At 33.9% G+C, this 14781-nt stretch overlaps 2 protein-coding genes and 1 pseudogene across 2 annotated transcripts; 1 reads left to right on the top strand and 2 right to left on the bottom strand.

Annotated features, from left to right (window-relative positions):
- Positions 1 to 452: 452 nt before the first annotated feature.
- Positions 453 to 1173, top strand: LOC131632921 (cytokinin dehydrogenase 3-like; annotated as a pseudogene).
- Positions 1174 to 1360: 187 nt separating this feature from the next.
- LOC131632919 (probable inactive receptor kinase At5g58300) lies at positions 1361 to 6954 on the bottom strand. The gene is made up of 6 exons (XM_058903636.1): positions 6828 to 6954; positions 3152 to 3754; positions 2624 to 3055; positions 1873 to 1933; positions 1527 to 1620; positions 1361 to 1411 (listed from the first exon to the last, which is right to left on the bottom strand). Exons 1-6 carry the CDS (start codon positions 6952 to 6954, stop codon positions 1361 to 1363), a joined length of 1368 nt encoding a protein of 455 aa, XP_058759619.1.
- Positions 6955 to 12775: 5821 nt separating this feature from the next.
- On the bottom strand, positions 12776 to 14464 carry LOC131632931 (geraniol 8-hydroxylase-like). The gene is made up of 2 exons (XM_058903646.1): positions 13542 to 14464; positions 12776 to 13437 (listed from the first exon to the last, which is right to left on the bottom strand). The coding sequence occupies exons 1-2, from the start codon at positions 14430 to 14432 to the stop codon at positions 12865 to 12867; spliced, it is 1464 nt and encodes a 487-aa protein (XP_058759629.1). The 5' UTR covers positions 14433 to 14464; the 3' UTR covers positions 12776 to 12864.
- Positions 14465 to 14781: the final 317 nt, after the last annotated feature.

Genomic DNA, 14781 nt, shown 5'->3' with positions numbered 1-14781 from the left:
TGCTAAATTAGATGTTGAGATGGAGCATTGACGGCTGAATTAAAGTTGTTTCCAATTCCAATTTATTTATTCTTAGACTTTGAAGTAGCCCATTTAAAGTAGCCACAATTTGCTTCTGGATTAGATGCAGGGACCTGTAAGGAAGAAAACATACAAGTATTCCTCACTTAGTGCATTTGGTGATACACAAATTATAGAATAAAAAAGCATCAAGAGACAAGGTCGGACACAAATTACTAAGATCAAACACTGGATTAAGGGGTGGGCTGTGAGAGTTGCATTTTAAATTTCATACAATACTTTTTTACATCAACACATTTTCAACCAAGTATAACATGCTTACATTTACCTACCATATGGAATCACAAATCACAACAACGAGTACTATGCGGAGAATCAAAACCTAAATTCCACCACAATGGTAATCTTGAATTTCATAATCCCGGACTCCTATGTTACAAGAAAATGACAGCATTATATTGATTTCGTTGGACCATGTAAGATGTAAAACTCAGACAGAACCAATGAAATTCCAGAACCCTCTCAGATTGGATTTAGAACTGCGGACCCTATGCATCTAAAATAATAATCCAAATTAAAGCTAACGATCAAATATAAGATCCCATACCACGGAAACCTCGTACACCAACCCAAAAGCCCTTGAAGAAGCTTCAACCGACTACGGAAACCACGTACACGATTCACCAGCGGCGGTGTTTCGACCGACAACAGTAAATGACATAGCAACTCTCATCAAGCTGTCGTTCAACAGAGCCATGGAAATCATCACTACCAACAGAGTTATTCCACGCGGGGACAAGCCATGGCACGTGACGGTGTTGTTGTGGACATGAAAGGGTTAAGAGAAAGAGAAGATGGTGAAGTGGTTAAGAATAATATTAAAATGAAAAATGGTAATGAGGGGATTAAGGTTTTTGGAGATGCTAAGGTTGGATACTATGTTGATGTTGGTGGGGAACAACTGGTGATTGATGTTTTATATGAAACACTTGAATATGGACTTGCACCTGTTTCTTGGACAGATTATCTTTACTTGACTGTTGGAGGAACACTCTCTACTCTAATGCTGGAATTAGTGGACAAACGTTTCGTTATGGACCTCAAATTACTGTTCATCAATTGGATGTTCGCTCTGAAACCCTATTACCTTAAATGGTCCGAATTGACATTTATAAACTTAAGAAAAAGACAGTTTTAAGAAAAAAAAGCTGAGGAATTTCGCTCTAAAACCCTATTAGGGTCTGCGACAGTGGTTTGGACTGGAGCCTCAATTAGAGGCCACTGTAACCGCTATTGTTGATATTTCTTCATCCGTGAAAGAATGGAATTACTAAGTATGTCAGAGCTGTGTTCTTTTTATTTTACTAGCTCTGTTTTTCACTTTCTTCATCTAAAAGTATGAAATAATGTGTTAATATTTCTAAGTATTCCTAACTCATGAGCCATTACCAGAAAACAAGTTATTTCTTTTGTTTCTTGTTTGTTGGCCTGGAAGTAGTCCCAACCTGCAGTGCAAAACGTATAAGTGCCATCATCAATATCAATATATCTAACAACTTATGTATTAACATATAAGTGCCATCATCAATATCAATATATCTAACAATTCAAGGTAAGTGAAAAGGTTATCATATTATTACCCCAAGAATTCCGAAAACAGCTAAGTGAGCCATACTTGAAATATAGTCTAGCAACTGTGGCAAACCTTTAAGAGGTTCTTGAAAGTATACAAAATCAACTATCCACATATATGATTAATTAAAAAACATTAAGAAGGTGAGATCAATCACAATCACATGGCAAGTAGTGTTGAAGAGAGCTTACAAGTTTTGAGTCATGAAAACCAACTACTGAAATTCTCCGAGTAAATGCGGCATAAAGTTTGTACCATCAGCATGTCCATTCATCTCACCTACACAAGTACCAACAATCTATGTAAATGAACTGAGTTGAAACTCGGAAAGAAAACAACAATATCTATCACACAGTTTGACAGATACATTTTCAATCTCGATAAACAATCTATAAATTTAAAGCTTAGTAAAAAAAATGAGAGTCACATGATAAACAAATAGTAATAGTTATCAACAAGGAGCCAATGTACTGTTTTTTTTTTTACCACTTTCTATCCTTGGGGAAAAGAGAGTAGAAACTTGAAACATAGTTGAAAATATTCAAAATCATTGCATTCATTTTTCTATATGGAAACAAGAACCATGCCCAATGTCCCACTTTCACATTCTTAAAAGGAGAGTAATTCAGATCCTCCTAATATGTTTTGCTTGTGGTTGCAACGTCTCCATCATAAAATAATGTTGAAAAGGCTTAATTGGGGATCAATACCTTTGGCTTCTTCAAAAAAAATAAATAATAATAATGGGGATCAATACCACTACCTCCAAAATTACAACATACAATAGAAGCAATTACCAAGAAAAACTATAGGTTCAGTATCAAACATACTACTCCCTCATATACTTGTTATAATTTATTTTTTTTCACTTTTTATATATAACAAATAGACCAGATGCTAAGTTTTTTTTTCTTTTCTGATATACGTATTTAGTGTATCTAGTCTATGTTTTCTTTAGAAAAAAAATACTTTGGTACCTCATTAGTTCCACATCAAAAACCTCGGCGGTCCATTCCTCCCTAACGACAGACTGAACCCACCTAGGCAGATCAACCATGTCATCGCATACTAGAGACTGTTGTGGCGCTTTACCAGTAAGCATTTCCAAAAGGAGGACACCGAAACTGTACACGTCTGATTTATGAGTGTGTTTCCAAGTTTCGATTACCTCGGGAGCACGGTACCCTGCAGTTCTGGAAGGGGTCGCAGGAACATTCATGATTGGTGTCAGGCCGAAATCTGAAATGCAGCCATCGTTATCTTGGCTTATGAGGACATTGGAGGATTTCACATTTCCGTGTGTGAATTTTGGACCGCCAACTGAATGTAAATGTGCAATTCCCCGAGAAATTCCGAGAGTGATTTTTACTCGCATGTTCAAATCTAAGCTAGCTCGTCCGCCTGTCCTAGTGTATGTCATCAAATTAAATTATAACAAATTTCATCTCTTAACTTTAGTATTCAATTTCATAAGCCTAAACTGAAACTAAGAGAAACAGAAATGCATACCATGCAAGAGTATAGATAGATTTCCATTTGGGAAATAGTCACAAACCAAAAGCCTCTCATCCTTCGAATAATAACAAGCGTGGAGTGGAACGACCTTTAGGTTATTTCCAATGCTTCCAACAATCTCCGTCTGCTGTTCAAATTCCCTCTTTCCTACTACAACTTCTTTCAACCGTTTCACTACAACTGTTGTTGCTTCCTCCAATATAGCCTTATATGAGGTTCCGTAACTTCCCTTTCCAAGAACCTTGGCCGAAGCTCTCAACAAAACCTCGAGATCGAAATTATAAGAACAACCCTCAAAGAAAACCAATTTGTTTTTCTCAGATTCTTGCACGCCACTTCCAAACTCTTCTTTCACTATCTCTGTCCTTCCACCACCACTAGGTCCCTTCGCTTTAACAACTCTCGAGCTTCCATTATCTTTTTTATTTAAACAACAAAGAACAATGACAAGTACTACAAAAAACAACAGAACAACTCCACCAACAGAAATTGCAATGATAGCTCCTTTACTAAGTTTTTTTTTGGAGTTATGTTTTATAGGTACCGAACTTTCACTCCCTAAAATCAATATTACAAAACCAACACCTACAATTCCAGAAACCATAAAATAATCAGAAAGCAGGTAGACCAGAATTTTAATCCACAACCAACCAAGTGAAATGAACAACCCTTATAGTTTGGCTTGCAATTGAAATTTTACAGTAGGTTACAAGCATTGAATTGAAATCTTGGCTTTATGGTATATTTTTAATAGAGTAACTACAAAATTCTAAGCAATAATGATATGACAAATCAGTGGTACATTTGCAGAGAATTGAAATGATTATAGGATAAACACCTCGAGAACCAAAACCAGAACTCAAATTCTTCGAGTAATTCGTCGAACCCGTCAAATCGTAACCATTAGGAACTTTCCTTGAATTAAAGCGGCAGTAGAAGTCCCACTCGGAGACAAAACACAATCATAATCTCTCTGAATCAATTCATCAAACAGTGAATGAACATTCTAAAGATCAAAGCTTCAAAGCCCCTACTCTATATCGAAAACTCCAAGTCAATTCAACAATTAGAAAAATGAATTATCCAAAAAATGAAATAAGTTCAACGATTCACCTAGCAGCAACATGAGTTGTGTCAAATCCAAAGTATATCTCCATCTTACTGGATTCCTTCGGAGAAGCTTCAAAGCCCAGGGGCTTTCTCTTTAATTATCATCTGTGTTGGAGACAAAAGCTATGCTTTTGTTCTTCTTTTCAACAGGCTCACAGATACTCAACTCAAAGGTTTGTAGAAAGCCAATGAGTTCGTCCAGCTTCATGTTGCTGATGTCTTGGGCTTCCTCTATGGCAGTCACTTTCAAATGAAATCGCTTAGGCAGTGATCTGAGGATCTTTCTTACCAATTTTTCCTCAGACATTTTTTCTCCTAAGGATCCTGAGTTATCTGAAATCTCAAGGACATTCATATAGAATTCATAAATGGTTTCATCCTCTTTCATCTTGAGATTTTCAAACTTAGTGGTAAGCATTTGAAGTCTCGACATCTTTACCTTGGATGTTCCTTCATGTGTTGTTTTGAGAATATCCCAAGCTTCTTTAGCTAGTTCATAGTGTAGCACAAGCCTGAATATGTTCTTGTCAATTCCATTGAACAAGGCACTTAGGGCCTTGGAATTGCCCAAAGCTAGCTCTTCTTCAGTTTTGTTCCATTGAGCTTCAGAAATTAGAATAGTGGTTCCATCTTCCATAACATTTTCAGGATGTTTCCATCCGCTTTCCACAACTCTCCAGGCCTTGGTGTCCATAGACTTTATGACTGCTACCATACGAGGTTTCCAGTAGTCATAGTTAGAGCCATCCAGGATCGGTGGTCTATTCCCAAACACTAGCAGTTCCTTCTCCATAGTACCTGAATTTTATTGTCCCTAGATCTCACCCAGATGTAAACAGGCAGGGTGCCATCTCTGATGCCAATTGAAAATTCTAGTAACTCACGCTCGATGTCTTGCTGGATGTTATGACATCCACAATTACACAGCACAAATAATTAAAACAGAAATACATAAAAACAATAAAGAACACACATAATTGTTTACCCAGTTCGGTTCAAACAACCTACTCTGGGGGCTACCAAGCTAGGGAAGGAATCCAATATAAGCAGAATTAATTCAGAGTTAAACTCCCCCGTTTACAACTCCTCACTTAAAACCTACCCAATGTAATTCCAATCTATTCCTAGACCTGAGTATCTCCACTCACTCCCCCTCAATCACAGCAATGATTACAAATAAACATTACATAAATTCAGAGAGAAGACACACTTCAAAAACACACCTTGATTTGCTTAAAAGCTTCAATCAAGAGACACACACTCGTGCTTAAAAGCTTAGAGTGACAATTAACACAAACAACCTATTCCAACGCAATCATCACAGACAATTGCTTGGAGTATAAGAGACAGCTACAGAGTTATGGTTCTTCACAATTAACAAATTACTCTCTCTGTGTTCCAAATTAGGATTGCAAACTTTTTATATGCAGCTCTTGGGCCTTGGGCTTTTTTAGAAACAAATTAGGGTTAACCAAGTTAACCTAGTTTACACGCCATCTGGTTGTTACAGAATGTGCTGTCAGCAAAATCTTCTGGACGAAATATTCAGCACACAATAAAAGGTTTCCTAAATTGTAGATTGAGAGAAATCAGGAAACACAATTAATAAAATATAACAGCTCCTGCTGTCACACAAGGATGTCATGACATCGGTCATGACATTCACTACATAAGTTGTATTAGCTTAACACATATGCAGCCTGCATAACACAATATCAAACATGTCATGACATCAGTCAAGACATTAAACACTCAGGTATGTTTTACCACAAATGCAGCCAACATGAAAACATCTTCACTAACATCGTATGTAACAGTCGTATAGCAAGTGGCATGCCAGGTCACATTTTTCTCCCACAACCAAATGGTGTGAATTGAAAATATTGGCCCTTAAAATTAATTTCCGACCCAAGAAATCTTTCAGGAAAAAACATATTTGGAGTATCCCAAATTCTAGGATTTCTTCCCGTGGCCCATTCATTAACTAAAATCTGTGAACCTTGTGGAATAGTGTATCCACATATTTTTCATCTACCCTAGCTTTCCTCGGTAGTAAAAGTGGAGCATATGGATACAAACGTAATATTTCTTTTATTACTGCTTGCAAATATGGGAGTTTAGTAATATCTGATTCGTCAATTGAATTTCCTATACCAATTACTTGCTCTAGCTCTTCTTTAGCTTTTGACATTACATGCGGATTGTGCACTACTTCAGCCATAGCTCGTTTTATTGTGTAGGAAGTTGTATCGGTCCCCGCGACAAATAAATCCTATAACAAAGAAAAAATATAAATATTTCTTTAAAAAATAATAAAAAAGCGACATATAATAGAAAAGTGAAGGAAAGAAAATTACTAGAAACAAATGTTTCATCTTTGTGTTGTCCATCTTTTGGCCATTTTCTTTAGAGATGTTGAGGCGCATGTTTAACATGTCATCATTTGGGATGCAATTTTTGTCTTCTCTTAAATTCAATCATTTGGTATTATAGAAATCAATAATTTGCAATAAATTTTCAAGATAAGTAGCTGATATTCCTTTAATACCTTGTGGATCAAACATCCTTAAAGCGGGAAAAAACTCAACCAAGTTTGGTGTTCCAATGACTATTACAAGATTTTCAATTATATCTTTATACTCATCAGTTTCACCAGCAGAATTAGCAAAATCCATAGAGAAAAAAGTGTTTGACAAAAAATTCAATATAGTCTTAAAAGAAGCTCTTCCAATATCGACTGCTTCACCCGTTATACTGCTTCTATCAATATCACATAAAAAGTCTCGTAGCTTGTTGCACCTAAGTTGATAGCCAACATCAAGTGTTTTGCTACCATACTATTTTTGGGCAGAAGCTATGAATACTGTTTGTTATATCCATAATAGAGTAACCTTAAGAACTAGAACAACAAATACTCTATATGAATTAAGGAAAGGTAGAAAACCTACTGTCAAATACTCTTATATCTTTGGAAGTAAGTGCTACATCTTAGGTGATCGTGAACAAAGAAGTAAAATGGATCTCAAAAGTGACTAGGAATATTTCTTGGATATTCTACAAATTGCCGAACCTACAGAGTTTTCAACACCAAAACTTTAGTCATGATGGAATCAATAAATGGTGTGATTGATGGCTTAAGCTCAGACAATGATCTTAATGTTAACGATGATGTTGGAACATTCCTCCTAATGAATGATGAGACAGAGAATGTAGAAGAAGACATCACCAATGCAAAAACAGTTGAGGTTGAACCTGAAGATATTCAAGTCGATAAAGGGCCCTCAATCAGAATTCACAAAGATCATCCTAAAGAGCTAATTATAGGAAAACGTAACCAAGGAATCACAAAAAGATCAAGAGGAGTAGTTTCTACACTTGCTTTGTTTCTAAGAGTAAACCCAAGAATGTAAAGGAAGCCTTAACAGATGAATTATGGATCAATGCCATGCAAGAAGAACTTGGTGAATTTAAAAGAAATGAAGTCTTGGATTTAGTTCCTAGGTCCAATGGAACAAATGTCATTGTAAAGAAATTTGGTATGGGAAATGAAAGTCATAAAAGGACATCTTCTCCTACTCACTTGAAGTTATCAAAGGATAGTTAAAGTGTTGTAGTTGATCAAAGTTTATACAAAAGCATGATTGGTAGTTTGCTATATCTTACAGCTAGCAGACCTAATATTACATTTTCCGTAGGTGTATGTGCAAGGTATCAAGCTGAGCCAAAAACAAGTCACCTCAATCAGGTAAAAAGAATTTTTAAGTTCATCAATGGAACAAGTGACTATGGGATGTTATACTCCCATGGTTTAGATTCTATTCTTGTAGGATATTTTGATGTAGACTGGGTTGGCAGTGTCGATGATAGAAAAAGCACGTCTGGTGGATGTTTCTTTCTGAGAAACAATCTAATATCCTCATTTAGTAAGAAACAGAACCATGTCCCTCTTTTTACTGCTGAAGATGAGTATATTGCAACTGGAAGTAGTTGTTTTTAATTGATGTGGATGAAACAAATGTTAAAGGAATACAATGTCAAACAAGATGTCATGATATTATATTGTGATAATCTTAGTGCTATCAATATTTCAAAAAATTCTATCCAACACGGCAAGACTAAGCATATTAAGAGTTGTCATAATTTTACAAAGATCTTGTTGAAGATAAAGTGATCACTCTATAGCATATAACCATTTTAAAACATTTGGCTAATATTTTTTACCAAAGCTTTGGATTCTAATCAAATTGAAAATCTTATAGGTGAACTGAGCATCTTCATTATTGAAGAATTATAGCAATTACAGACATGGAGGAACACAACTGTTACTGAATCTTTCCTCTATTTACTGAGGATGATAAAGCCTACTCAAATTGCTTTGGACAAGGGATGGAACAGAAAGACTCTACAAAACAGCCACAAGGAATGCACAAGGCTTTTTCATAGGGACAGGAGATTGAAGATCACCTAAAGGTGTTCTATATGTCTGTTTCCATATGTGCTAGTGTATGTTTGTGCGCTTCTAACTGTTTGTGTGTGTTGCTTGTATGCAATATTTTTGTGTTTTCATTTGTTTACATTTATTATATTTTTGTCAATTTTTGGCTAAAAAGGGGAAGTAAAGTGTTAGTATGTTTGATTGTCCTGATGTTACAACACATGTTACAACCTGCTAGTTGGCATACATCTTGATTGTGCTACTACTAAAAAGGGTAGTTTTTGTGGTTTCCTACTGCAACTATTTAAGGGGAGCATGATAATATGTCATGCTGCTTGATTGTACTGCTCTAGCCTGAAGACTCGATATTGAAGAATGTGATCAAGATTATCTGACATCCTGCTAAATGAGAAGCTGTTTAAATGATAATCTTCTGTAGCATATGCCTCTGATGTGTGAACTTGAGTAGTTCATATTTGTTATGGTATTCCTTTGAGGTGAGTACTAGTTCTATATGACAGGGGGAGTATGGACATGTCTGCTTGTACAAGCTCCAAAGAGCTTATGTGTAACTGTTATGCATCTCTGATATATCTTTGCAGTTTGTGTTTAAATTTGCATGCTACCATGTAAATATGTTTTATCTCTAGGACTTAATTTTTCTTTGGTTGTTTTAGCCAAAATTTTCCAAAGGGGAGATTATTAGTTCCATGGTTTTGGTAATGGCATAATTTTGCTAAAACATGGTTCGTAACTGATGTTGAACAAAATGTTGTAACATCTAGTTCTACTATCATAACAAGTTCTGCTGTTATGTGTTTTGACAGATATTCTGCCAGATGTTGTGACATTCTACACCAAAACATCCTGACAGTTCAAACTGGTTTTTAAACCTTGAAAGATTTGATTGAAAATATGAGAATATAGAATATTCAGATAATCATTACAGGTGCAGGCAATCAAGGATGATTGGGACAAATGCAAATTAGTCTCTGTTTTTAGAAAAAGAATCTTTGAGATTTCTTTTAGAAAACAAAGATTTTATTTGATTTTATTTGTTCCTAATTTTTGAAAAGATCTTGCAGCTGTTTTCATAAAAGAGAAGATTGGATTTAGATTGAAGTCTAAGCCCATTATGTAAAAATCTATAAAAAGGATTCCTGTTTTCGTATATTTTGTAAGGGTTCCTGGTTTAGGAGTTCCTCAAGTTCTCGTGTATTATGTATTCTTGTGTCACTCATGTATCTTCTGATGCATTGAGGTGGATGTGTGTTCTCACTCTTGAAGCTTTTAAGCAAGGGAGTTGAGTGTTGTTCTAGATTAAAGCTTTTAAGCAAGATCAAATATTGTTCTTAGTTAGGGTGCTTAACTAAGTATTTTGTTTATTGAAAAGTGTGATCTTTCTACTTTAGTTCCTTTGGTCAGAGGGGGTGTGACTGTTTTTATCATTGTGGTGATTGGAAGTGGGATGGCAATTTCTCAGGTCTAGACGTCGACTTCTAGGAAGAAGTAGCGTTGGATAGTGATTAGGCAATAAGTTGTAAACGGGGGTAGTTAGCTTTGAACTAATACTGCTAATAGTGGACTTCCTTCCTGGCTTTGTAGCCCCCAGATTAGCAGTTTTTTGCACTAAAATGGATTAACAATTCATTGTGTTATTTATCATTCTATCATTTATTTTCAGTTTTCATAAGTGTGTTGTAAGTCAGCAGATGTTATAACATTTGTCTTGACATTGTGTTTTGTTAGGACACCTGTCATGACATATGTTGAAAGTGCTAGAATTTCAGTATCAATAGTGACATATTGGGGATTTGAAACAAAATCTGATCATCTTTTATCTACAATTTCCAATACTTGTTTATTTTCTTGTCTAACCAAAATCATTATCAAACCCCAAATTATATATTCTAATTACACATTACAATTACTTTGTTAAAATACAATAATCTCTATGGAGATGAATTATTTTATTACTTTTGACTTTTCTAGTACACTTGCTAAATATCCATCATTTATGCGGGAAGAAGTTAGTTTGTTAACTAGTTAGTTAATATTCAATTATATCATCTACTTCATAGTTTAACATACGCTCAAATAGGATTGATCGATAGTATAAATATATGTTTCTAATTTATCCTAAATCAAATGTGTCAATACTTTCATTCAATATTCCTTTTTCATAATATGATATTAGTTTTATAATTAAGAGCCTTTGTGACCATCCTTTGTTGTTTGTTACATGTGCGTTGCAATTCTTCACCCATTTTTGATAATTTTATTCTTGATATTCAATTTTCTTCATCATCTTATATCATATTTGTCATTGTTTTCCCCCCTTCTATTCAATACGCCTCCTTAACTAATTTCACCATTTTCCCAATCTCAAAGTGATTCAATATTTTTTACTTATCCTAGTAAAGGCCAATTCAATTACATACATTAAAAAGTTCAATGGTTTTACAACAATTCCTAATAACTTTGATTTGAACATTGGTGGGCATGAAAGTGCAATAATCTTATTCATTCATGACTTATAAATTTTATTTCTGAATCAATTTCACAAAATACTTTTGGTTTCAAAGGTCATATTTTCTCATCCAATAATATTTTTTTTCCTTTTATAAAATAAAACATATTAGTGTTAGTATGCTAGATGGAAACTCGGTTTTTGTTCAGTATGCAAGTAGTGTTTCATATTCATCCAAACTTTATCTCATAAATGTTTTGTATTCTTCAAATTTCAAATAGAATTTGATATCAATATCAAAATTGTGTCAATATTTCTCATGTATTGTTCAATTTTCTATTAACAATTTTCTTATACAAGATCTGAGATCTTTGAAGATGATTGGTTATGGTGATCAATAGGATGGATGATGACATGCAAAATAAATGTTAATTAAGTTATTATTTTTGGTATAAGTTGTCATAATTGATTTAGTTTTAAGTGTTTTTCGCAACATTTTATGTAATTTTGGTATTTAGAAAAAAATAACATTCATAAGCAATTTCAAGGAAAAGAAATAACAAATGGAAGCCTGTGGCCAAATTGTTAGATGTCCAAGACCATACTAAGAAAGAAAAACAGAAAATTTAAAAAGTACAATAAAGAACCTAACCAGATAGTGTTGATAAAATACATACATGTCACTAGACGCGTAAAAATATGAAGAATCATAAAATGCATAAGACAATTGGACACACTAACTGGCAACACGACCTAGTAATGTTAGGAAATATAACCGTGTTACCATTAAAATTTAGAAATGGTGGTCTTAATGGTGTTGAGTAAAGCTTCTTTAGAATAATTGCACGCTTATGGTTCCTCAACTATTAAAGGTCTCAAATTCTTCAGTATATACACTATTTGTACATATAAAGTAATCATCGCAATTTTGTTTTATATTTTTGGAATGTCTTAAAAAAAATTAGTTTTTAATGTCATTGCTATAATTTCTGCAACGATACAACTTAATACAATTTAGGTTCTTTTTAATAATTTCTTTACATCAAAATTTCTTTACTTGTTTTACTTTATGCCTTCCTTTGTTTTCTTTGTTTTATTCTTTATCGTGTATGAGTAGTACCCTGTCTTAAGATAGGTGTGGACTATGATGATAAGTCGTGTATAAAACTATTGTGTTCTCGCTATTATTGGATAAAATATTTAAATTTAGTCTTATTGTGTTTCATTCTTGAATAATAATCATGCTTATGATAAGATGTTTCTTTGTATAATTGAGGAGAAGCAACTATTCAAACATGGGGGAGTTTAATTATATAAAAATAATTATTTTAATGCATATATTTTTAAAAATATTTGATAACTTTAGTTTATTTTTAGATGTTTTATAATACTTTTAGCTAGAATTTGTTTTTAAGAAATAAGATGTGAGTTTGAGGTGTTTCTCAAGAAAAATAATAAATTAACAATGAGTAAGATCAAAATTTCGAATTTGAGGTCATGATAACAAATTAAAACAAGTAATAAATTAATAAAAATAAAAAGCAACATCGTATGGTAGAGTAAGGGTAATATAGACTTACTGCATGTAAGATTGATCAAGACAATAAATAAATATTTTTTATTTTGTCACAACGAAGGAGTGTGCCTTATACAAATAAAACAAAAATACTCAATTGTATGCTACACTTTATTTACTCTAATAGGAATAGCTCGCAATGGTTGATCAATGTCTCTATGGATATTTTCCTTTTTCCAGTCAAAAGAATTAATCAATGATCCTAACATCGTATGTAACATTCGTATAGCAAGTGGCATGCCAGGACACATTCTTCTCCCGCCACCAAATGGTGTGAACTGAAAATACTGGCCCTTGAAATTAATTTCTGACCCAAGAAATCTTTCAGGACAAAACATATTTGGATTATCCCAAATGCTAGGATTTCTTCCCATGGCCCATTCATTAACTAGAATCTGTGAACCTTGTGGAATAGTGTACCCACAAATTTTTACATCTTTCCTAGCTTTCCTTGGTAGTAAAAGTGGAGCAGATGGATGCAAACGTAATGTTTCTTTTACTACTGCTTGCAAATATGGGAGTTTCGTAATATCTGATTCGTCAATTGAATTTCCTATACCAATTACTTGTTTAAGCTCTTCTTTAGCTTTTGACATTACATGTGGATTGTGAACTAGTTCAGCCATGGCTCGTTCTATCGTGTAGGAAGTTGTATCGGTCCCCGCGACAAATAAATCCTATAACAAAGAAAAAATATAAATATTTCTTCCAAAAAATTATAATGTATATTTAATAATAAAAAAAGAGATATATAATAGAAAAAGGAAGGAGAGAAAATTACCAGAAACAAATGTTTAATCTTTGTGTTGTCCATCTTTTGGTCATTTTCTTTAGAGATATTAAGAAGCATGTCTAACATGTCATCATTTGGGATGTAATTTTCGTCTTCTCTTAACTTCAATCTTTTTGTAGTATAGGAATCAATAATTTGCAACAATTTTTCAAGATAAGTAGCTGATGTTCCTTTAATACCTTGTGGATCAAACATCCCTAAAGCGGGGAAAAAATCAACCAAGTTTGGTGTTCCTATGACTCTCACAAGATTTTCAATTATATCTTTATACTCATCAGTTTCACCAGCAGAATTAGCAAAATCCCTAGAGAAGAAAGTGTTTGACAAAAAATTCAATGTAGTCTTAAAAGCAGCTCTTCCAATATCTACTGCTTCACCCGTTATACTGCTTCTATCAATATCACATAAAAAGTCTTGAAGCTTGTTACACCTAAGTTGATAACTAGCATCAAGTGTTTTGCTGGCAAACAGATGGTTTTTGCATATCTTCTTAAGGTCTCTCCAAAGATCGCAAGCTGGCATAAAGGGTAAGCTAAAATGCTGATGATCAAGAACTGCTACAGCTTGAGGAATAGTTCGGTCTGAGAGGAAGAGATCATGAGTTTGAAGCACTTCTTGTGCAATTTCTGGTGATGAAATCACAAAGGTTGTTATTTGACCTAACTTCAAATACATTATTGGGCCATATATTTTGGAATATTGGGCTAACAAGTGTTGAGGTTTTTGTTTTCCTAATTCAGTAGCACTTCTCAAGAGGGTAAGAAGTGAAGGCCCTGGTGGAAGGTTGATATGTGTTTTGGTTCTACTAAATAGTGTTATAGCAATGTATGATAAGAAGAGGAGGAATATTGTGGTTGCAAAATACATTTCTGAGTTCATCTTATCTTAAGATCTTTGATATGATATGATATGCTATTGCTTGTTAATATTACTCAAACTGAAACTAACTCATTTATATAGACGCTTCTGCATGTTAATATTTCTGAAGTCAATAGTCAAAACATGTGCATGGAAATGTCATGGCAGTCGCTGGCTAGCTTAGTTTATGAAAATATTGACTATTGTATAAATTAACAAGTCAAGCAAGACAAAGTTTTGACTATAGGAGGAGTATATATGAGTCGCGATCAATTAATAAAACATACTAAATTAAATATGTTTTTTATTCCTCGTGTAATTAAATATGTTTTTTATTCCTCGTGTAATTAATAAAACATACCTATATTTG

This window comes from Vicia villosa, unplaced genomic scaffold (genome assembly GCF_029867415.1).
Source record: "Vicia villosa cultivar HV-30 ecotype Madison, WI unplaced genomic scaffold, Vvil1.0 ctg.001052F_1_1, whole genome shotgun sequence".
Classification (NCBI taxonomy): domain Eukaryota; kingdom Viridiplantae; phylum Streptophyta; class Magnoliopsida; order Fabales; family Fabaceae; genus Vicia; species Vicia villosa.
The sequence above is the reverse complement of the archived record's forward strand: the minus strand, read 5'-3'. Positions and strand labels throughout refer to the sequence as shown.